The following is a 24,926-nucleotide window of genomic DNA, read 5'->3' as shown; positions in this document are numbered from 1 at the left end:
GTCTCCTCGGTTTCTACCGCAATAAACAAATTAAATTTGCTTGCAAATAGCCCCCTCCTCTACCTTCTGCCTGCGCTCCTCTTCCCTTCTGCAAGAAGAGATAGGTCTCTTCTCGCTGCCTCCTCTTTGGACCGGCGATTCTCTGCTTGTTTCAGGAGCGTGCATCGCTTGAGGTTTTGTTGTCGGCGACGGCAGTTCGGCGTGGAATCGTAGCGATCTGGGGGAATTCGGGCCCCTGTATTGGTTGGGGGTGCTGTGGCGGCGGCGATCAGAGGGGTTGATGATTGCTTTGGGGTAATTCGGTTTTGTTTTTGGAGTGCGTGGACGAGGAAGGGGAGGGAGTTTGGAGAAGGTGTGAAGGATCGGCGGATGGGTGCATGAAACGTACAAGGGTGGAGGAGTGTTATATGGGCTCCCAGCTGAAGCGGCCTAACTTGTCGAGAACGGATCCGTGAGTCTTTGGCTTTGTTTTTGGTTCCTGTCTTCGTTGTTGCTCTTTTTTTTATTGTTATGACTGGAGTGTTTTTTTTTTTAATATATATATATATATATATTTTTTTTTTCTAGTTTATGCGGTTGGAGGTTCTGGCTTGTTCTTGGTTGACGGGGGATTTTGATTTTGGATATTTAATTTGTGTTTGTTTTTTCTATGTTTGGAGAAGTGGGTTGTTATGCTTGTGTTTCTGTTTGGGAAATACTATCTGAGGTATGGGTTAATTGGGGGTGCTAGATGCTCGGTGCTTTTGGATTTATATATCTTTTAGTGATTTAGAGAATTGGATTGCTTGATCTTTTCAAACTTTGGATGATGATTTTGAAGCCGCTATTCAGATAGGTCTTCGATGATATTTTTTATACTCACTGCTCTCTTAGCGTGAACTTTATAATATTTGATCTGTGGTAGTTTCTATACTCAGAATGATGAGTTGGGAGGGCGGGAAGGAGGGTTGGGTTTCTTTGCTGTTTCCCTCTTATGGAGTTGACATGTTTTGGATCTAGGATGATTTATTTGAGTTTTGTGGTCTTTTTGTAGGCTTGGGCAACCGCAAATGGCTCCTGCAGCTGCTGCAAGCAGTACTCAGAAGTTGACAACTAATGATGCCTTGGCTTACTTGAAGGCTGTTAAAGACATATTTCAGGACAATAGGGAGAAGTACGATGAATTTCTGGAAGTCATGAAGGATTTTAAGAGCCAGAGGTCAGCTTACATCAGCTATGAATGTCTTAGATTTACTTATTTTTAGTTGATTTATTCATTAATGATTGTTTTTTACTCCCCATGACATGTTTTAATGGATTTTCTCTTATACTTTTGGTTGCAGGATTGATACTAGTGGAGTAATAATGAGGGTGAAAGATCTTTTTAAGGGGCATCGTGATCTTATCTTGGGTTTCAACACCTTTTTGCCTAAAGGCTATGAAATAAAGCTTCCTGAGGATAAGAAGCCTGTGGAGTTCCAGGAGGCTATTAGCTTTGTGAACAAAATTAAGGCACTGAAAGTTATAATAGAGCATTTGCTAATTTCGTTTGTTTACTTGAATCACTTCTTAGGATTAAATCTATTTATTTTCTGGCTGCAGAATCGATTTCAGAATGATGAACACATTTACAAGTCCTTTTTAGATATTCTAAATATGTATAGAAGGGAGAACAAATCAATCCATGAGGTTTACCAAGAGGTATTCAGTCATTATTCTGGGCAAGTGCATATTTGATCTTTTATTTGTTTTTACTAGTTCCAACAACCAGGGTCATATTCTTTCCATTGGTGGCAGTGCTTTTGAAAATAATTATTATATACAATTAAAGTTTTAATGCCTACTGGATTTGTTTTTTGAAGTCCAATTAACCATAATCATTTTCTATAGGTGGCAGTGCTTTTTGAAAGTCATCATGATTTACTTGAGGAATTTACACATTTTTTACCCGATGCCTCCGCCACAACTGCTCAACATGTATTATCTGGTAAATCCTTTTCCAGGCGTGATGAGAGGGGCTCTGTGATGACAACCATGAGACATCCTCACATGGAAAAGGTATCTCTCTAAAACTTTGATGCTGTGGTCTATTTATATGATCTACCACTAAACAGCATTTTTTTTTTTTTAATTTTGCAATTTGATGTAGCTATTGCATGTAAAAATCTTAACATGTGAGAGCTATATTCTAGTGTTACTATTGAAACATTAAATTATTGATGTCTGTTTACAAAGTCACTTATCACTTTTGTTTGCGCTCCAAAGCACTTTTCTTTTGCTTGTTCTATAGCTATATCATTTTGTGATTGAATACCTAATGGCACTTGCATCTCTATTTTTCAGAAAGAGAGGGCTTACAACTCGCATTCTGAGCGAGACCTTAGTGTTGATCGTCCTGATCCAGAAATTGAGAGGCAGAGGAGACGTGCTGAGAAGGAAAATGATAGAAAGGAAGAAAGAGATAAAAGAGAAGGAGATGGAGATGAAAGGGACATGGAACATGATAGCAAGGATTTGGACATACAGACGAAAAGGAAGATTTCTCGTAGGTTTGATGACTCCAACGACCAGATGCACCAAGGAGGAGGTGGTGACGAATTTGGAATCTACAACATAGCTGGTTCTTCAGTTGATGATAAGAATGCCATGAAAAGTAATTATTTTTGCTCTATTTTCTAATAGCAGAGTTTGTAAATTCCAAGCAAACTGTTTCCATTCCTTTTCTTGGTTGTTTTTAATCAATCCTTCTGTTTGATTTTGCCAGTGTTTGTTTTTCCCAATGTACTTGGTTTTTAATTAAGTTTATGATCATTTTTTATGTTATTGCTTAAGCTTGTTAATGAAGCAGTTTTCCCAGCCTAGAACAAGCAAACTCACATCGCAATTTTATATGATTCCTCAGTCTTAATGTATATCTTAAACTTGAACTCCTGCCCTCATTTTATTTGAATTTCTATAGTTTCCTAAAGTTCTGTAATATGAATTATTTTAATTGATTCTTTCAATTGCTTTTGTGCTTTTCTTTTTTCCTACCATGTCATTAGAATGTTTATATTGGTTTAAACTTATATTTTTATTGAAATTTATGGTTTGTGTTCGACGTTTATGATTAGGTGGATGAGTGCTTTACACTTAAAGACAAAATGCGAAATGAATGACAAAATTAGAGAGTCATAGAGAGTCATCTTAGATGGTTTGGTCTCATTAAACGTCGACCATTTGATGGTTCGATTAGGAGTGTAGATGTTTTAGATTTAACTAATGTTAAAAAAGGCAGAGGTAGACCTAGGAAAACTTGGGCTTATTGTATAAGAAATGATCCTTATTGTATTATAAGAAATGATCTTAATTTATTAGAACTAAATGAAAATATAACACTAAATAGGATGCAATGGAGAAAAAAAATTCATGTAGCCGACCGCACATAGTGGGATTAAGACTTTGTTGTTGTTGTATGGTTTGTGTTTGATAGATTGATTTTAAAATGAATTTATGCAGTTCACATATTGTTGTTAATTGGATTCTGGTTCCTGGTGTATCTAGTACCTGTAGTGTTCTTCTTTATCATCATGGCCTCATGTTATGATAGTTTTTTCAGGTGTATACACGCAAGAATTTAATTTTTGTGAGAAAGTGAAGGAAAAGCTGCAGCCAGATACGTATCAAGAGTTTCTGAAGTGCTTACATATATATAGCAAGGAGATCATTACAAGAACTGAACTTAAGAATTTGGTACAGTTTCTTCTTTTCTGTAACATGTCTCATATAATTACTATGTTACTTCTGTTTAACATACAACTAGCAATTTTTTTTTATTATATTGTCTTCCTGCCCTTTTCTATGCCTTTTACTGTGCTATATATATATATATATATATATATATATATATAAATCTTCTAACCCACTCTCGGTGTCTGATTTGCTTTACTGTTGTATAAATTCATTATGTTATCATTGTTAAGATTTTGGGGATGTAGGGCATGGGTTTCCTTGTGCTTGGTGGTGTAAGTATTTTTATTAAGGTTGATATAATAGTTTTAACAAAAAAAATTGATTGGATTATAAATATGAGTGTGAGTAGTGCTTCAAGATTAATAGTTATGGTGTAGCTTATGCTGTGGAAACTACCATTGGAATTGAGAGTAGATTTTAGTGATAGATGGGCCATTAGATTTGTGATAGTCAATGAAACAAATTTTCATGCATTTAGGGCCATATATCTATTTAGAAAAGCATATGCAGGATCTGCCTAACTTGGACCATAATTATAAGATGTTATTTGGCTCATGTGGTTGCAATATTTTTTATGCTGGCACATTTCTATGACTTGTGGAGTGAAATTTATATATCATTACAATGACTTTAAAGGTTTGTTTGGGGCAGCTGCAGTTGTTTGAAAAAGCAGCTATGAAGTTGTTGCAAAAGAAGTGATAATTCAAAAAGTTGCGGTCGCTATTACATTTCTTTTTTTTTCCCAAAAAATCAGATCGCAACTTTCTAGCAACCATTGCATTTAGCCATGTCCGGTTGCAAAATGCAGATTTCAGCAGCAATTTTTTAATAAAGCTGGTAAAACATGATTTTGCCAATCTGAAAAAAGTGCGGTGCGGCTTTGTCAAACATAGAATAGTGCGGTGCGGCATCGCCACCGCACCGCTGCCCCAAAACACACCTTAAGCCCAAATAATCTTTTGTGGTTGAGCTCAATGTTTGATATTTTGGTGTAAATTGTCTGAGAAATTAGATGCCTTGGATTTGAAAACCAACACAACCCAACTTGTATTGAATATTGAATATTTGGCATTAGCATTTTGACAGACCCCTGAATAGAAAAATGAGTTTTTGTGGTCTGAATGTTTGCTTGGGTTGATACCAGGATTAATTGATGATCCAGTGCAAACTCAAGATTCACTTAGTGCTCTTGTATAGTATCTGCTAGGATTTTAACATCCTACTTGGTTGAATCTAAGAAGTATGACTGGCTCTATATTTATAAGATGATGCTTCTTTTTTTATGAAGAAAATAAAACAAATGAGAGGGATAAAGGTCCCGTGGATGTTATGTTCTGGATCACTTCAAGGTTGAAGGTGCAATTCTATTGCATTTCAACTTAATGAGCAAACTTTCTGTATAATTATTTGGCGTTACCATCTTCCAATTCATGAATTGGAAGATGACATTTCTTCCAATTCATGGCAGTCATTTGGAGGAATTGATTTTGTTGAAAATTAGAACAATAATTTTAGTTAAATTAATCATGAAATGATACTTATGTGTTTCATTTGCATAAATTTCTTTTCAGGTATGGGTTTATTTCATAAAGAGTTTGCACACATCAATTTATGACTTTCACGATGCTTGAGTACATCTATGTTTTTGTTGCAAATTACATATTCCTGTCAACAAGCTGTATTCATAGACATATACACGTGAATTACTTGTTTCGTAGTTTATTTGTTTAATTTTTAGGGGCTGTTTAGTCAAGGCTTTTAATAGAATTTTTCACTGGATTTGGTAAAACCAGCCAAATAGCAAAATGCAGGAGTTTCATGGATTTATGAATTTGTCGGATTTAAGAAATCTAATTATGCCTTCAGTTTGGTGTAAATCCGGATTTACTAATCCAAGGAATGGGTGGATATATGGATTTACATGTTTTGGTATTTATTAAATCCTACTAACGTTAAATCCTAATTGCAGCCAGACAGCCCTTTAGATGGGCTCGAATGTATGTTGACATTTATTTTATGCACGAATATCCTGTGTCTTTTTTCATACTCACTAATAGGATTATTGTTTGCTTTTTGACCCAATTTAAAGGGATGGTCTGTCCGGTTTATAATTCTTACTCACAACTGTTTAATGTAATTTTCAGGTAGGTGACATTCTTGGAAAATATCCTGATCTAATGGATGGATTTATTGAATTTTTGGCGCACTGTGAGAATATTGGTAAGTTAAGGGTATTTCATTTAGTTTTGCTTTAATTTGAGACCTATGGATATGCCTGATGATTGCTAAATGAGAGTTTGTGATGCAGATGGATTTCTTACAGGCGTATTCAATAAGAGTATGTCAATTATTCCTTTTTTTTTCCCTCTATATATCTAGATTCTAGATGGATACAAATATATATATATATATATATATATATATTTATGCACTTACATATCTTTTCTCCTCCTAGGAGACTGTCTATCATGCTCCTATTTAAAATATCGCCCAATCTTTCTAACACCATTAAAATTATTGGAGCACATAATTTCAAATATTTTAAAGAGCATTTTACAATCCATTTGATGTATTAAATATTTCTTCACCGTTGCCTTTGATTCAAAGAAAGGGCATTTATGATTTTGTAACTGTCATTGACTTAAAATTCAATTATTGAATTGCTTGTGATGCTTTCACGTTTAGTTGGTTTTGATTTATAAAATATAGTGCTAGAAGAGATTATTAGGTGAGGCTTTTACAAGTCGTTTGGTCATCCTCATTTTACATGTTGGACCATGGTTAAATCTTTAAGAAAAATGATAAAATTCGTTCCATGATTAGTTTTGATGTTGTAGATGATTGTGAATGATCTAATTTTTTGTTTTAAGATCATAGAAGTCAATACACTCAAAAGTAACTTTTAAGGAGAATGTCTATTCTTCTTCTAAGAGGAGAATATATGTATGCACGTGAATCTGAAATTTTTTTGCATTTATTTTATTCGATATTGTAAAATATAAATATTTATTATTTTGCTCCTACAGAACCTTTATGGAATGAAGTACATGCAGCAAGGCCAGTGAAACTAGAGGATAGAGACCGGGATCGGGATCGGGAAAGAGAAGATAGGGAAAAAGAAAGGGAGAGAGATAAAGAGAGAGAGAGAGATAAGGAAAGGGAGCGAATTGACAGAGTTTCTCCATATGTCTCCAAAGAAGCAGCTAATAGCAAGGTTCCTTTGTTCTCAAATAAAGAAAAATATAATTTATACAAACCAATTTCAGAGCTTGATCTCTCGAATTGCCTGAGATGCACTCCTAGCTACCGTCTGCTCCCAAAAAATGTAAAGCATCTGGAGTACTTTGTACCTGCTATTTGTTTCACTGCTATTTGTGACGATGTTCTGAATCAAGTTTAATCTGCTTGGTTGAATCTGTTGATTGACAGTACCCAATGCCTGCTGCCAGCCATAGAACTGAGCTCGGTGTATCAGTACTAAATGATGTCTGGGTATCAGTGACATCTGGGAGTGAGGATTATTCTTTCAAACACATGAGGAAAAATCAATATGAAGAAAGTTTATTTAGATGTGAAGATGATAGGTAGCAATTTTTTTTCCCTTTATTTTGTTTTTGTTAAGCATGCAATTGCTTGATTTTAATTTTGCTTATTTAGTAAAAATTTAAAATGCCCGACGGGCCCTTAATTTCAGCCTAAAAATAACTTATTTTTTATGCTCAAGTTTGCCTCATATTTAGGGCTGTCAAAATGACTCGTTGTTTGCAAACAGTTCGTGTTCGGTTCGTTCGCTAAGTTAACAAGTCAAACACGAACAAAGATTTGTTCGTTCGTGTTCGACTCGTTTAGGCTCAAAATATTACATATATATATATATATATATAAATGATTATATATATATATATTGATGAGTAGTATTTTTAAAAAATTTAATTGACTACAAGTCTACGAAGATTTATAATCAATTAAAAGTATTAATTAAAAAAATAGAATAAAAATTATTAAATTAGATTCAAATGATGTTTTAATATAAACAATAATTTTTAAATCTTGCCCGAACCCTTAACATCTTATGAAACGTGATTAGGGTTGTCAAAACGACTCTTTGTTCGTGAACAGCTCGTGTTCGACTTGCTAAGCAAACGAGCCGAACACGAACACACTTTTTGAGCACGAAATATAAACAAGTCGAACTCGAGCTGAGCCTAGGCTCGTTCTTGTTCAGCTTGTTTACACCCCTACTCATATTTGATTTTTTTTTTGAAAGTCAAGTTTTTTGTGTGCCTATTTATTTTAAAATGTTTAATCACGAAATTATCCCCCAGACTATTCAGATGCGGTTAATTTAGTTATATAATTTTGTAGTGCTTCAATTTAGTTCCCCACTATTAAAATTGATCTCAATAAATCCCCTAGTGACTATATTGAGATCAATTTTGTATAGTGAACTGAATTGTGATAATTTTGTGTCATAATTTCTAACGAGGGACTAATTGAGATTGTTTTTCAGTAGTAGGGGGACTATATTGGAGCACTGTAATATTCTAGAACTGATTTGGCCCCATCCAAATAGTCAAAGGACCATTTTGAGATTTATTCCTTAGTTTTAATTTTTTTATTTCTAATCATTGTTGGGGGTGCTTATATTTGTAGGGGTGCACAGGTACACTTTGAATATCAAATTGTTTGATTATGTTTGTTTTGATGGTGTCAGGTTTGAGCTGGACATGTTACTAGAATCCGTAAACGCAACTACCAAACGTGTGGAGGAATTGCTTGAGAAGACGCAGGATAACACTATCAAACCAGAATCTCCCTTTCGCATTGAGGATCACTTTTCATGTAATTGTTCATTAATATTGTATTTCCTGTTTCCCAGCTTGTTTCTTTTCCAGCTTTTTTGTACTCACATTTTAACCCATCTTTTTTTAAATAGCTCTAAACTTGAGGTGCATAGAACGGCTATATGGTGATCATGGCCTGGATGTAATGGATGTTTTGCGTAAAAATGCGAGCCTTGCACTGCCTGTCATATTGACTCGTCTGAAGCAGAAACAAGAGGAGTGGTCCAGGTGTCGTGCTGATTTTAACAAGGTCTGGGCTGACATTTATTCCAAGAACTATCACAAATCACTTGATCATCGCAGTTTCTATTTCAAGCAACAAGATACAAAGAACTTGAGTGCTAAAGGTACGTGGCAGTATGTCTCAGCTTGTTAAGATCCACTGTTATCAGGACTACTTTCTGATTTATTAGCATAAACTTTTCCTTGTAGTTTTGCTGTCTGAAATCAAAGAAATCTCTGAGAATAAAAGTAAAGAGGATGATGTTCTTCTTGCTGTTGCTGTTGCTGCTGGAAATAGGAGGCCTATAGTTCCTAATATGGATTTTGAATATATTGATCGAGACATCCATGATGATCTCTTTCAGATCATAAAATATTCATGTCAAGAAGTGTGCTCGTCCACAGACCAGCTGGATAAAGTAGTGAGGATATGGACAACATTTCTGGAGTCTATGCTGGGTGTTTCTCCCCGACCTCAGCGAACAGAGGATACCGAGGATTTAACAAAATGTAAAGGTCGTGCTAAAACTAATGTAATCAATACAGGTGAAAGTAATGGTAATCTTGCCACCGATGTAGCAATTGCTAATGCCAAGTCAATTAATGGTGATATTGGCATTCCACGAGAACAGGCAAATTTGAGCAAGGCTAGATTAGCTAATGGAGATGCAATGGTTCTTGAGAACGGTTTTCATGATGTTGACCGACCAGTTCATCGAAATGATAGTCTCACAGGCACTCCTCTTCTTGGAAGATTGCAGATCAATGCTCCAGTGTCTGGTGAAATGTCTGCATTAACCGAACAAGCTGCTCAAACGGAATGTTTAATGCACAATATTACTGCCTCTGCTACCAGAGTAAATATAGATGCGATGTCTGGTAAGCTCCTGTTGAGATATAGAACTCTAGATTCCTTTCTCGTTTCCATTTTTTTTGAACTAGTTCAATGGGATTTTGTTGTTCTTTCCACAAAGGGATCAGAGCCACTTCAATATCCGGTCATACTGGAACTGAGTCAGGTGTTGAGCCACGGATTATTACTGAAGTTTTTCCACCTTCAGAGGTGTGCTCCGAAGTTTAATTTGTTTCTAAATTTCTTATCTGATTCATTGTTGCTTATAATTTCATAGCTATTTTTTCTTCTCTGTTTTTAATCAAAACTTGCTTTTATCTGAATAAGTTATTGTCCAACATTTATCTAGGCTCAGACAATTGGATGCTGGTTTGCAGGGTCATTAGTTGTAATTCCATGCTTGTTAAGTAGGTCGGGCTGCCTTTTCATAACTCTTTCTTTTTTTGTAATATCTTCCATTAATGACGTTTCATTGGAATTTTCTTTTCGTTAGATTTTTTTTTTAGTTCAGATATTTCAGAGGCTGGCTGCTGTGATCAATCTTATCTTTAACATGCATTAATAATTTTTTGTGGCCTTCACACTCCATGCTTGTGCAAATTCAAGTGCACAAACTGTATGATGATTCAATCATTTCGAAAAAATTTGAGCGAAAATAGAATATATAGTTAGGTCAAAATTATTTGCTATACTTCACAAATCATAAACAAGTATTCATATTGTACATCCGATTTTGACGTTGTTTCATTTTCACCTAGGTATTTTCTATTTTTGTGAAATTTCAATGAACTCGTTGTTCTATAGTATTTTTTACATTTTAATAAAAAATATAGCGGGAAAGATTTTTTCTATATAAATGATAAGATATTTAGTTTTGCAAGCTAATGTCTTTTATGTTGATTTTCTGTAGTTCTAAGCAGAAAACATAGAATGAGTTTATAAGTTTAAATGCTAAAAGTTATTGTATGTCTTCCAAATTTCTATCTTACAATAGCATGCGAAAGGGAAATATAAAGAAAAAGAAGCGATTTGAGGATAATTTTTGAGTAAATCTGTATATAATATATTAAAAGGGATGGATATAACTAGAGGATAAAAGTTCTTTGTATGATTTTATTTTTAATAAAATAGGAATACATTCTGAGAGTAAAGATGAAAGGCCTAAGAAAGTTTTATCATTAATAGTTACTAAGGGCTTATTTAGGATCACATTTTTTTTCTTTTTGTTATTATTTAAAAAGATATATTTGTTTAGTATGTTTTATTTTTATTTTATTTTTATTTTATTTTTTTTTATTTTTATACATAAATCAAATAGTTTTTAAAGACAAAATAATGTTTAGGTGTTTTTAGTGTTTTCATAAATGAAAATTAGCATTGGTTGTCACCATAATCGCCATTGCCTCCATTGTTGCCAACAACCAACGCTGTTATCATCTCGTCGACAACTACCATTTCCTCGTCGATGACCACCTTCACTATTGCAAAAGTAAATAAAACTATATTTTTTAGATTTCATACATCTTTTATTTGAAGTCAACATAAATAAAAGAAAATAAAACAAATAAAGGTGATTCTAAATTGCTCCTTAATTTTCTCAAGCTTATGAATTTTGATGGTTCGGATTTTTTTTATTTTTTTTTTGGACTTATGTCGAACAGGTATACAATGAAAGCTATACATTTATGAGAGGTTTGATGGAAAAGTTTAGAGATAATAAGGAGGATCTACATTTGATTTTTATTGATTTAGAAAAAGCTTACGATAAGGTTCCAAGAGATATCTTTTGGAGAGTTCTTGAGAAGAAAAGTGTTGATATGACTTATATTAAAGTCATTAAAGATATGTATACTAAAGCTGTTACTTGTGTTCGAATTGGAGGATTGACCAAATTTTCATGGAGGATTGACCAAATATTTTCATATTTCTGTTGGATTACATCTGGGATCGACTTTAAGCCCATATCTTTTTGCTTTAGTTTTGGATGGTTTTACTGGGCATTTGCAGGAGGATGTACCTTGGTTTATGCTTTTTGCTGATGATATCCTTCTCATGGGTAAGACGAGAGAAAAAACCTAGGAAAAAATTGAATTATGTAGGTCTACATTGGAGTCTAAACGCCTTCATTTGAGTAGAACTAAAGCTGAATACATGGAATGTAATTTTAGTAGCAGCAGCTCTAGTGACAAAAGTGCAAATTTGGGTGATCAAAATATTAAAAGGTGTGAACTATAGCTGAATACATGGAATGTAATTTTAACAGTAGAAGTTCTAGTGACAAAAGTGTAAATTTGGGTGATCAAATTATTAAAAGTTGTGAACGATTTAGATATATTGGGTCTGTTGTTCAAAGCGATGTGATATTGATAGGGATGTTAATAGTAGAATTCAAGTTGGTTGGTCAAAGTGGAGGAATTCTTCGAGTCTTTTATGTGATAGAAAAGTATTGCTTAGACTTTTATAAGATAGTGGTGATACCTGCAATGCTCTATGGTGTTGAATGTTGGCCTTTAAAAGAGAAGCATAATACTAATTTAAGTGTTGCCGAGATGAGAATAATTAGGTGGATGAGTGGCTTTACACTTAGAGATAAAATGCGAAATGAATATATCTATGATAGGGTTGATGTAGCTCCTGTGACGGACAAAATTTGAGAAAGTCGTCTTAGATGGTTTGGTCACATTAAATGTCGACCATCTGATGAACTGATTATGAGATTAGATGTTTTAGATTTGACTTATGTTAAGAAAGGCCAGGTAGACCTAGGAAGACTTGGGCTTATTGTATAAAAAATCATCTTAATTTTTTAGCGCTAAATGAAAATATGACACTAAATAAGACGCATTGGAGAAAAAGGATTCATGTAGCCAACCTCACGTGGTGGGATTAAGGTTTTGTTGTTATTGTTGATTTATTTATTTATTTATTTATTTTGGCGATTTATGAGAGTTTAGATTAATTCTTTTAAATTACTATGAAAAATGATTTAGTTCAAGGTTAGGTGTAAGCTATTAGCAAAATGGACATGAATCACAACAAAAAGTTTTGCTCCTTAATGAGATGAATGCCTCTGTGAAACTAAATATTGAAGTTTATAATATATAAATTTGTGCACATACGGACTAATTCCTATTCTAGTTTGTTCCTTGATCTGGATTCTACGGCTAACCTTGTTGATGAAAGGGACCAACAGTTTGTTATTTGGGCTGATTTGTGTGGTGAAGGAATAAACAAACTTGAGATGGTTGTAATCATTAATGGATTTCAATCGATTCTTCTCAGGGAAAATTTTGTAGTCAAACAAGATATTTAGTTTGTTTAGTTGATCACTTAATTGTAAATTTGGTTTTCTAGAGGTAATTTAGGTGTTGGTCTAAGACAAATAAAGTTTTTTTTTAGTCCCGGTCAATCTTATGTAAGTTGTGTTGATGGCTTAGAATTTAGCTTATTACAAAAGAGTATTGTACTTAGCAGAGAATAAAATATATCAAATTTTAAAGAATTTGATGGATATTATTTCTCGAGTTATTTTTTATTCTGGATTTTAGATCATGAAGAGGGTAATTAGTCTAATAGCTCACCTCAAAGAATTTTATAAGAAGATGCATTCCTAGCTATTTAGGCACTAGTTCATGAAAATATTGGAAATCATATTCGTTAAAGCATTAATGATTCAATTTTTTCATGCAAATTGCAAATGGTGTTGGTTTTTAGATCACATTGTTGATATTGAAAATGATATTGTTTGGAGGCCATGGGTGCAATTAGATTTCAATCAAACACCATACAAACTCGATAGAGGCCTTATCTGGTGGGCTGTTGAATTAAAGCTCAGATTACATTAAGGTGAGGATGAATTTGTATGCTTAGATAAGCTTATTGTTGAATTTTTAATTTAGTATTAGGGCAATTCCGAATTATCTTTTAATTGAACTTAATTTGTTTGTTATTGTATATATAATTTAATCTTTATGGGGATTTACACAATTATGAATTTACATATCTAACACCTAAACTTTAATATTTATATTCATAAAACTCAAATTGTTACATCATATCAAAGGCGCCACTAAAACTAATTTTTTAGAAGTTAAATGTTCCTTCTTGTGCATAGGCTTTGATTTGAATATAACAATAAAATGTTATTGTGTATACATCAAACTCTAGGTGTTAGATATGTAAGTACATAAGAATTGTGGGGTCTATTTGTAAATTTCTATTAATCTTTTTGTGGAATTTGTTTAGGAGTAAATTATATTTTATTCTTTGTTCTAATTGCCTAGTTAGAAAGGCCATATTTCGTGTGAGGAAAATAATTGCAATTTTCTAAAAAACGTTGTTGCTTTCTACTTTTCTCCAGCCGAATGCCTTAGCTGCAGACCTTCGTCCCCGGTGTTTAGTTCTGTTTAACTTAGAATTGAAATCAATTTGGTTTGACTCAAAGATGCTTTGCTCGAATTTAGTTCTGTTTAACTCAATATATGATATCACAAGTCTGTTTTCACACACACACACATGCATGCATACATATACATGACACGTTTTCGTGCATGCATAAACACCAATAATATATATAAATATAAATTTATATGTTTTTACTCAGACACATTTTATATAAACTTTATAATGAAATACTAAATATAAATGTATGCATGTATACTCCTAAGTAGAAGTTAAATGGTTTTTTTTTTTTTTTTTTTTTTTTTTTTTTTTGATAGAGTTGGTTTTAATTATCTCGAAAATTGACTCAAAATTGATCATTTTAGGCTTGAATCAAATGGGATTTTAGTCAAAGTTAAATTTTGATTTCAAGTTAACTATGGCTTGCTTAATTTCTAATTGACTTAGAATTGCTTAATTTTTAATCGTTTGGAATTTAATTTTCATTGAATTTAGATAAATTTACTATGACTTAAAGATGGCTTCATGCAAAACTAGTTCTATCTATTTTCTCTTAGACACACACACTTATAGAATTTGCTTAAATTATATAGAAAATTGACTCAATGATTACTCAAACCCAGAATTTTAGATGTTGACTTTAGGCTAGCTTGTCGAACTTGACTTCACATCATTCTTATAGGTTTGTTGACTAAAGACAAATATGGGCATTAATGGTGTTAGCAAGGTCATTTTATGGTGTTGTTGATCACATAAAATCTGATTTACTAAATTAAGAGCGAAGGAATATTATTGATCTATGAAGAATTTCATGTAGCCGACCCCGTTTAGTGGGATAAAGACTTGTTGTATGAAAAATTTCAATTATTGTTACCTGATTTCATTTTTCCCTCTAAAGAATCCTTGATCTACCTTTTGTTTCCCTTGATTTCACCCTCGATCTTTCTATCAACCCAATAATTTGTCACTCCCATTGTAGATCAACATGCATCTAGAAACTTTGTTTATATTTCTCTCTAAAGAAACCTTGATCTACCCTTTGTTTCTGTTGATTACACCCTCGATCTTTCTATCAACCCAATAATTTGTCACTGCCATTGTCGATCAACATGCGTCTAGAAATTTTGTTCTGATGTCTAACCTAGGATGGCTTAAAATACCACATCTAGATAGCTGAACTTGTTCTTGTTACTAGCTCAACGCATATTTAGAAGTAAACCCGGCATGATGACTCAACTTTGTGGCTTAGCTAGGCCTGACTTAATGTGCATGATCCGACCAAGAAATATGAAAAGTTCTCAAATTAAGAAACAATTTTTAATGATCGACTTAGTGAATACTTCATTTACTCAAGGACATTGATATATTCCTTAGAAATCAGGGGCCCTTACTACAAATTATTCCATGGGGAAGCTTAGGCCATAATTATTGAGCATGTGTTGGATCTATTATCAAACTCATGATCTCATTGCAGAGAACAATAGATTGGAAAGGCATCTTTCAACTTTCACCTTCCCTGAGTATGAATATTGGAGTTTCCTTTGAGTCATGAGCTTTAAAATGTTGTTATACAATGCCTTTTCAGACCTGAACTTGATATGCCAAATATTATTGTTTTTTCATGGCCTAGTATGGCTTAAGCCTACACCACCAGTGATCATCTGAAAAGTTTGTATGCATTTCAAATTCATTGTTTGCAGATCGACCCACCTAGACCCTCTTTCCTTAAATGTGCATGTATCCTGGAAATTTACTATTGGAGAATCTTGAATATAATCTCTCCAAAATTTCATTCATTTTTAACTCATGTCACGTGCTCCTCATGGGCTTCTCCGACACAAGGATTCTGCCACCTCTTTACATTCCTCCTCACCTTCAAGTTTTATTCCACCCCAAGGAGCCATCGGTCTCTCCAAGTTTTTCATCAATAACATTTATAGACTTTGGCTAGTCATCTATTTTGTTTGACAGAGAACTTAGCTTCATCACCTCCTTCACGGAGTCTTTTATCTATTCCAACCACCTCTTGATAGCACCAATAAGTTTTCAAACCCAAGATAGAGCATGTGCCGCATTCTTGGCAAAATCATCTATGCCATCAATTTGAGCTACTTTTTTATTACTTATGTAACACATTTGATTATCACTAATCAATATAAAATTTATGCAACCCCTAGATTGATGAAGCATCTATTACTTTGCATGGTAGCTCAACACCTCACTTCTCCCTATCATAACTCCAATCCCTTGCCACTATAGCCTCAAGTTAAATTTGATATTATTACATCTCTTTTAAAGTTTGTGCGTAGAACATGGTTTAAAATTGCTCAATTTAAGACACATTTCAACACTTTCTGGGCAATTTTGTAATGAGGTGGGGGCTTGTATGAGCTGTGCCTTGCCTCTAGATGTATATGGTGCGAGCCTCATATTATTTAGTGCTAGGGAGTTTAAAAAAATAAATATTAAAATAATGTTGCATATTAAAAATCTTTTTATCACACCTCACCCTTCACATCCTGTGCCCTTCTCGCTTTTAATCTCACTCAAAACCCAACCCCCTTTAGGCTTTGACATCTTTACCAAGCTTTTCTTTCCTCACTATAGTCGACCATCTCTTACTTTGTTGTTTTTCTTGTGACCTCCGTGGCAAGCCTTACCTGTTGTTTTTCTTGCGAACCATCAAGGGACGCATTCTCTTTTTTCTCCTTTTTCTCTTCTTACCTGTTCCATTTTTTATTTTAAAATATTTTCTTTCAGTATTTTCTAAAATGTTAATAGGCAAGGAAAAAAAGCATATTTGGACATAAAATATACACAACATGGAGGCATAGTGTGCAAGTTAAAATTGAAGGGAATGATGTGTGTTTATTTAAAGTGAAAATATTATGAAAAAAATTATTAGAAGTTTTATGAGAATGAATGAGTACTTTTATGGCTTTCATAATATTGTCATAATATTTGCTAAGATGCTTGAGGAAGTCATGAAAGAGGAGATTCATTCATATATGAACCAGGCGGTAATGTCAAATCCTTTAGCATAATGATAGTTTGATGATAGAATAGATGTTGAATTTTAGCATGATAGTATTACAAATGTCAAGTAGAGTGTGCAAGAGTACCTATGGATTAATATATGATAAATTTGAAATATAAAGAAAATATGATGTCATGAGGCTAGAGGCTCGATTCCAAGTTATGAATAGTGGATTTTTTTAATGAAAATATCGTTCTATTTAATTGACAAACTCACTTTCTTATATATGGTTTAGGAATGAAGCCATGCTATTTCAGTATTATTATCTAGTTTTTAATATTTATTGGTTGAAATAAGGAAGGATTCTCTTAATTATTATTATTATTATTTTTTTTTTAATTTAGTTGAATGATCGATTCAATTGGGCGATAATACCTCAGAATAATCGCAATTGGTTGCTAAAGTATTGAGGCTTATGTATTCATCATCTTGTTGTGAACAAAATTAGTGTATATGCAATCAAATTCATCCCAAAAGGAAATGTTTGAGTACCTTAAGAATGAATATTTTAGTTCATATCATGTAGAACAAGAGAATAAATGACAAACAGGCAAAAAAAGGATTTAAATGATGAAGATATTTTATTTTATAATGATATGCTATTAGATGATGAATGATTTGTGTATGATAATACTGGCGTTATTCCATCTGATTTGCAACAAGAATATCTTAACTATGATTTATTTGATCAAGGCAAGCAAGATAAATATGTATAACAACAACCAATAAGAAGTAAAAATAATTCTATAAAAAATTAAGCATTTGAAGTGGTAATCATCAACTTATTCATTATTTTAAAGTTCAGTTATTATCTTTATTGATTATTATTTATTGGGGAAAAGGAAGATGATTGAGTTTGATGATGAGAAGAAGATTGTGTGAATATTTGCGTACCTAAGGGGCATGATAGAAAGAAAATTGTTGTCATAGATATCAGTAAAGACTAACTGAGTAATGATAATGTGTGCTGGAGACTTCTAATAATTCTAATTTTGGCGTCTGATTTTTTGATATGTTCTTACTTTGATATTGGACATTAGTAGTGAGAGATTTATTGTGTTTAACATATTTTGAATTGTTATGTTATTAGTTCTTGCTTGGATATTTTATCTCACTTTATTTATTGTATAGTACTTCTTATTTCATTAATTTTATCATAGGGTGTTAATATGTTATTTGATATTTTACATCATTTTTTATTTCTTACTACGCTAGGATGCTTGCATATTACTTGTTAATATGTTAAAAGGTTATGGTGTCAATACTTCTTATTTTGTATAATTTGTTGGTTCTAAGAGACTTATACTTTGAAATGCCTCAAGACTTGCACCCCATTTCATGTACTTAAACACCTCAATTACTCAATTTTAAATTTTGGGTTAGAGAGCAAGTGGTTTGAAGACGGGGCTTGATTAGGGAGAGAATCTAAAGGGAGAGGTTGGATGGCTTGGCAGAGGGGGAGAGAGTGGTGATGGGATGGATGCCTAGGGTTGTGAGAATAATTTACGTTAATTTTTAACCATCAATTATTGCATCCATTAAGTTTATATACGATAGGGTAATTCTTAAAAGAAAATTCAAAATACATGTTATACTCAATTTCAAATTAAACAAGCTAGAATTTCGAACTAATCTGGAAAATAGCAACTAATAATACAAATAGGAGATTTGAATGGAAACCTATTAAAAAAATTCCTTTATTTAGCCGACCAATTGGAGAAAGAGAGGGATAGTTCAACCTTTTGTGTATTGGTTTATCTTTGTATTTTATGATTCCTTCTTGTTTTTTTAATCAAGTTTAGGTCTCCTTTTTGTTTGAATACCTATTAGCATGGCCTCTATTGGCATATGGTTTTGGATTTTGATTTTGATTCTTATTCTCTAGTATATTTTTTAGGCACCTGCAAAGCTTCGTAGGACTTTATGAATACTTTTGGGAAGTTCCATAAGCTTTAGAATACTATGTAGAATATTTTAGAATTTTATGAATACCTCCTGCATCACTCCTACTACAGCTGTATCTTCTTATTAAATCTCATCACCGTGGCTAAATGTTATGAACATGCTCATAGATAAAGATGCATATTTTCACAAAATTTTCGTATCTTTCTTTTTTCAAACTTACATACACTCCCTGATTCCTTTTTTTCCTCCTTGATCCACACATTTGCCTTTTATTTCCAGGGAGCAGGTTCTTCGAGATTGATTGTATCCAAAAATAATGGTGAAAATGGTAAAGTTCATAACTTTCGTGATGGTACTGGCGCTCAAAATGAGAGAGAGGAGGGAGAGTTATCACCAAATGTAGATTTTGAAGAGGACAACTTTGTGGCTTTCAAGGATTCAGCCATGGATGCATCAGCTAAGGCAAAGGATGGTTCTGCTGGTAAACTATATAAAATAAGAGCAGGAGAAGTGGAAGCCTGTGGTGAGGCTGGAGGAGAGAATGATGCTGATGCTGATGATGAGGGTGAAGAAAGTGCCCATAGATCTACAGAGGACAGCGAAAATGCTTCTGAGGCGGGAGAGGATGTTTCCGGCAGTGAATCAGATGAGGGGGAGGAGTGTTCCCCTGAAGATCATGGTGAGGACGATGCGGATCACGATGATCAAGATGCGAAGGCTGAAAGTGAGGGTGAGGCTGAAGGAATAGCTGATGCCCATGATACCGAGGGTGAAATAACTTCATTGCCCTTTTCAGAACGCTTTCTGTACACAGTTAAACCTCTTGCTAAGCATGTGCCGGTTGCATTACAAGAAAAAGATGTTAAAGGCTCAAGAATTTTCTATGGAAATGATTCTTTTTATGTCCTTTTTAGGCTTCACCAAGTGAGCTTTCTCCTCCCTCTAATGAAAATGAAAAAGTGTCAAAATAGTCCTTTATTTACATTGGGTCATTTCAGTCCCAAAATCTATAAAAGTATCAAAATTCATAGAATCTTTTAATATGAGCTAAAATAGGCCCGGAGAGGACTATTTTAGCCCCCGCTAATGGAATGTTGGGATTAAATTGACACTTTTTATAGACTATGAGACTAAATTGACACTTTATGCTATGGGGCTAAAATGACTCCATGTGAAGAGTTAGGGGATCATTTTGACATTTTTCTCAACCAAAAATGTTTTACTTGATATCTGAAAGTTGATTTTTGACCAGCTTTTCCATAGCTTTTGAAATGGCAGACCCTTATTCTCTTGAAAATATTCTTCTAGATTATATAATGGGTTATTAAATGATTTCTTGTTACAGACTCTTTATGAAAGGATACTTTCAGCCAAGAGAAATTCATTGGCTGCTGAAAGAAAGTGGAGATTTTCGAAGGATACAGGCCATCCTAATCAATATGCAAAGTAAAATATGGTTCCACGTTTGTCTTTTATGATAATTATTGGTTTGAGAAATTAATATTTAATCTGAATGTTGCAGGTTTATGAGTGCATTATACAGTCTACTCGATGGCACGGCTGATAATGCAAAGTTTGAAGATGATTGCCGAGCTATCATTGGAACTCAGTCCTATGTTCTTTTTACATTGGACAAATTAATTTATAAAGTTGTTAAACAGGTAAAGTTTGTTATATTTATCACTCTCATCTTGATGTATTTAGGAAGTCTAATCATTGGCCTAATACTTTCAGCTTCAAGCCATTGCATCGGATGATGTAGACAGTAAACTCCTTCAGCTTTATTTTTATGAAAGGTCGAGACGACCTGGGAGAATTTTTGATTTAGTGTATCATGAGAACGCACGTGTTCTCCTTCATGACGAGAGCATGTACCGATTTGAATGTGTATGTCAGACTACCCTTATCACGACCAATTTATTTTTGAAAGATTTACATACATACCACCCAATTCCTATGTATTTACATACTAGCACCGCCTTAGCTATGCATGAAATGGTGTATTTCACTTTCTAAATGCTAACATCATGGTATTTTTTATGTGACATGAAAGATTTGATCGGTGTAAATATAAAAAGTAAAATTTAGGTCTTAAATCATAAGAGTATTGAATCGTATGTATGTAAAAGTATCTTTATTTTTACATGCCAATGCTAAAAGCAGCTGCTTTTGAAAGAATTGCACTGGCTTTAGCTGAAAATCTGAATTGCTGGTGTATGGTGCAAAAATAAAATACAAGCAACATATAACCTCTTCTAACTTAGAGCTGATCTACATAGTTTCCTTTTAATTTTTCTTCCTTTTTTGCAGACTTCAAATCCAACCAGGCTTTCCATCCAGCTACTGGATTATGGGAATGAAAAGCCAGATGTTACAGCGGTTTCCATAGAACCCAATTTTTCAAATTACCTTTACAATGATTTTCTGTCCAGTGTTTCTGATAGAAGTGAGAGGCTTGACATATTTATGAAAAGGTACAGTTGAGTGGCATTTATATATTATTAGAAACTCTTTCAGTTACTTATTTTGTTCACCATCAGGAATAAAAGAAAATTCAGTAGCGACGAGGAGAACAGTCTTTATTCCAGGGCTATGGAGGGGATTCAACTTTTCAATGGTTTAGAATGCAAGATAGCAACTTTCACCTCAAAGGTACGTTCTATATCCTTTGAGGTCTATGTTTTGCATATGTTGGGGTGTAAATGAGCCAAGCTTGACTGAGCCAATTGTTCTTGTTTGGCTCTAAATGGCTTGTGAATAGTGTGTTGATGGTTGGCTTGATTCAAAATTATTTTTTTAACTGGAGTATTTTAAAAAGTAATACAAAATGCATAAAAATTAATATAAAAATAACAATAAATATTATTTGTTAATTTTTTAATTAATTTCAGCTAAAATGAGTTGAACATGATCAAATAAAGGTCTATTCATGTTCGGCTCCTATATAAAGCGTGCTAAAATAACTGTTTGGTGATCGGGTTCACTTGCTTAATGAGGAAATCAAACTCGAGCAACTCTATGAGCCAAGCATAAACTGTTTGCGAACAACTTTTTTTTTTTTTAACAGTGCATATATATAGCTGATTTGAACCCTGACACACCTTCCACCCCTTGGGCCTTTATACGAAATCCATATGCTGCAGGTTTCATATGTACTTGATACAGAGGACCTCTTAATACGCACCTCAAAGAGGAGGAGAAGTTTGACATATTGTCACAATCAGCCTCATTCTTTAAAGTCTTACGCCGCAAAAGTTCAGAAATTTCATCATTTTCAGGCCATGAACTTAACCTGACTCCCCTCGGAATACGAGGTTAGTTCGATTCGGGACATAAAATGGAATTTAAATATCCATGCCATATTTTGTTCTGGTTGCGAGTAAGGCCGCGCATTAACACCAATTGAAGTTTTGAACCTTACATTAAAGCCCTGCCTTAAACTGTGCAGTGAAAATTTACTATATTTGGTTGGTGGGGGTCATGCAGCCCTCTCGTCTCTAACCCTTAATTAGCATTCTGGGACACCATCAGCTTTCCTTCTTCCCTTCTGGACAACTACTCCATGCTCCAAAATAACTGCCATATAATGCATGGTAAATATTCCCCACGTAATGTGATTTTCAGGCCTCTCATCCACACCCATCTTGTACTCTCATCCACCACCCATCACGTACATATTAGTCAGATCAGAATTTGTTTGTTTGATTAGAATGCTTGTGCTTCTTTTTATTTTGGACAACTCAACAAGGCCTGTTTTTTTTCGTTTTTCATTTTCCTTTTAATATTAATATAGGGGGTGTAAATGAGTTGAATGTGAGCGAGTTAAGCTCCTATTTGTGTTCTGGTTGTTTGAAATTATCTGTTTGAAATAGGCCCGTTCGAAATTGTTCTTGAAATATATATATTCGTGATCATATAATGTATGGTAATATTCCCCACGTAATGTGATTTTCACGGCGTGATTGTCACGGCCGTGTATCATCCACCCATCTTGTACATATTTTAGTGAGTTCAGAATTTGTTTGTTTGATTATTTGATTAGAATCCTCATGCTTGTTTCTTTTATTTTTCATAGACTTCTCCCTTTTTTTTTTTTTTTTTTTTTTTTTTTTGGCCTTTTTTGAGCTGAATATCAGTGAGTTAATCTCATCATGTTCGTGTTCAAATCATTTTGAAATTAGTTATGTTCGAAATAGACTCGTGTTCTAAATTGTTTGTGAAATAAATGTTTAGATTTAGTTAAAATCGGCTCGAATCATTCGAATCGTTCAAAATAGGCGTGTCAGGGAGTCATTTATTGTTACTTTTTAACTTAGTTATTTTTGGTTTGTTTTTAAAATATAAGATTTGTCTCTAAAAATTAGGTTGGTGCAGGCCGGGATGGCATGCATGGGGCGATAAATTTTGGAATATTTACATTCATATCATCTAAGTCTCGTGTATATACATCTATAAGACTACATGTTAAATATGGGGGCCATTGGGAAAAGACTTGTGGGAAGAAGTTATGAATACTAGCTAAATCTATATATTCATATATATTACTAGTCTATATATTTACATATTTAACACTTTAAATTATATTTTTAATAATTATGTCACCAAAATAATTTATAATTTTTAACAAGAATTCTTTTTAACCTAATATGCAAATTAAAATAAAAAAATATTATTATTTAATAATTTATTTTTTTAGAGCTAAAATAATCCAAATATGAATGAATAAAATATAATGAGCTTAAAAAATTACTATTTATTTGCTTTATTGGCAAATAAATGGAACAGGACCTATTTATATTATTTCAAAAGAACTTAATGTTCTAGCCATTTAGTTCTCTCATTGACCTCACTGGTGATACAAGCAGAAACTTTTAAAGAATCACATATCACTCAATTGTCAAGTGGCCTTATCTATTCATGCAGCAGCATTTTTCTTTCTTAGAAGTTCAAATATTTGCTATTTTATGATATGATGTGATGCATAAATATAAAAGATGAAGTTTAGAATTGAGATATGTAAATACATAGGAATTGGGTGGTATGTATGTTAATGCCTCCATATTTGCAATGATTATCTGACCAATGGGTTTGGTTACACAAAATAGTTTCCTATAACAATTTTGATTTTTAACAAAAATAAAGCAGCCAACTGCTAATGACACTGTGGCATCAAAAAAAATAAATCGAGGAAGTTGCTCAAAAAGAAAAGGTTTTATTTGTGGCGGAAAAAAAATATTTCGTTCGGAATGGGAGCGTCACGTCACCTGTCGATGAGTTGCATGCAAAGTGTTGCCGTGAGGCTGGCCATCTGGACATATTTTCTCTCTATATTGCAGCAACATATCTGCATTTGAAGCTGTAAAGAGAGACGCTAGCACTGTAAGAAATTTGTTTTTTGAACTAGAGCTCCTTCCTTTAGGAAGATTTACGTACAAACTAGTCAAAACTCGTGTATTTATATATCTAACAACTAAATTTCTATTCTTACATACGTGTAACTTCACCTTAAAAAATAAAAAAAAAAGGTTAAAATAGTCATATATAGAGGTTTACAACCCAGAAGTGTTCCAAGTGTAAATATTAAACTTTAGATGCTAGATATATAAATACATAGAATTTTGCGGGATCTATGTATATTTCCCATGTAATTTTATTATTTATCAACACTAATGCTATCCATCGCAGCGAACATTACTATTGGCACCAATTCTGTTTTACAACACTCCCATTTCTATTAGGGATAGAAATGCTAATGATCAACATATCATATCAGTATATAATGAACTTACTATGCTTAACATATCACATCAGTAAATATATTAAACATATAGCATGATCCGTTAAGATAGTTGGTCAATCAAGGTCATTGCCACCGATTGACCCGCCGCCCCCACCACTTCCACCTCCCTTGCCACCATTAGCACTTCCAAACCCCTCACCAAGACCCACTGCC

General features: G+C 33.5%; 3 protein-coding genes across 3 annotated transcripts in view; 1 reads left to right on the top strand and 2 right to left on the bottom strand.

The window, feature by feature from the left end:
* Nucleotides 1-12: 12 nt before the first annotated feature.
* LOC110039590 (paired amphipathic helix protein Sin3-like 4) lies at nt 13-22,927 on the top strand (the record flags this gene model as incomplete). Its single annotated transcript, XM_020744715.1, is given in 22 exon segments — nt 13-451; nt 1,034-1,198; nt 1,323-1,491; nt 1,582-1,680; nt 1,870-2,037; nt 2,323-2,632; nt 3,578-3,711; nt 5,856-5,931; nt 6,020-6,049; nt 6,738-7,036; nt 7,141-7,295; nt 8,426-8,553; nt 8,648-8,902; nt 8,988-9,656; nt 9,752-9,840; nt 19,253-19,897; nt 20,319-20,419; nt 20,496-20,634; nt 20,708-20,860; nt 21,284-21,447; nt 21,514-21,625; nt 22,117-22,927. Coding segments are annotated over 22 exon segments (4,287 nt in total). The 5' UTR covers nt 13-377.
* A 1,084-nt stretch (nt 22,928-24,011) lies between these two features.
* The window catches only part of LOC110039604, a gene marked incomplete at its 5' end in the record, with an annotated part of 20,495 nt that continues 19,580 nt past the window's right edge, over nt 24,012-24,926 (bottom strand). The window contains 1 exon segment of the mRNA XM_020744730.1: nt 24,012-24,329.
* The window catches only part of LOC110019308 (glycine-rich cell wall structural protein-like), a 518-nt gene continuing 418 nt past the window's right edge, over nt 24,827-24,926 (bottom strand). Inside the window, exon 2 of the mRNA XM_020716933.1 lies at nt 24,827-24,921. Within this exon, the coding sequence (XP_020572592.1) occupies nt 24,827-24,921 (95 nt within the window). The remainder of the gene's footprint in view (nt 24,922-24,926) is intronic.

The sequence above is a fragment of the Phalaenopsis equestris genome, unplaced genomic scaffold, assembly GCF_001263595.1.
Source record: "Phalaenopsis equestris unplaced genomic scaffold, ASM126359v1 Scaffold000002, whole genome shotgun sequence".
Taxonomy (NCBI): Eukaryota; Viridiplantae; Streptophyta; class Magnoliopsida; order Asparagales; family Orchidaceae; genus Phalaenopsis; species Phalaenopsis equestris.
The sequence above is the reverse complement of the archived record's forward strand: the minus strand, read 5'-3'. Positions and strand labels throughout refer to the sequence as shown.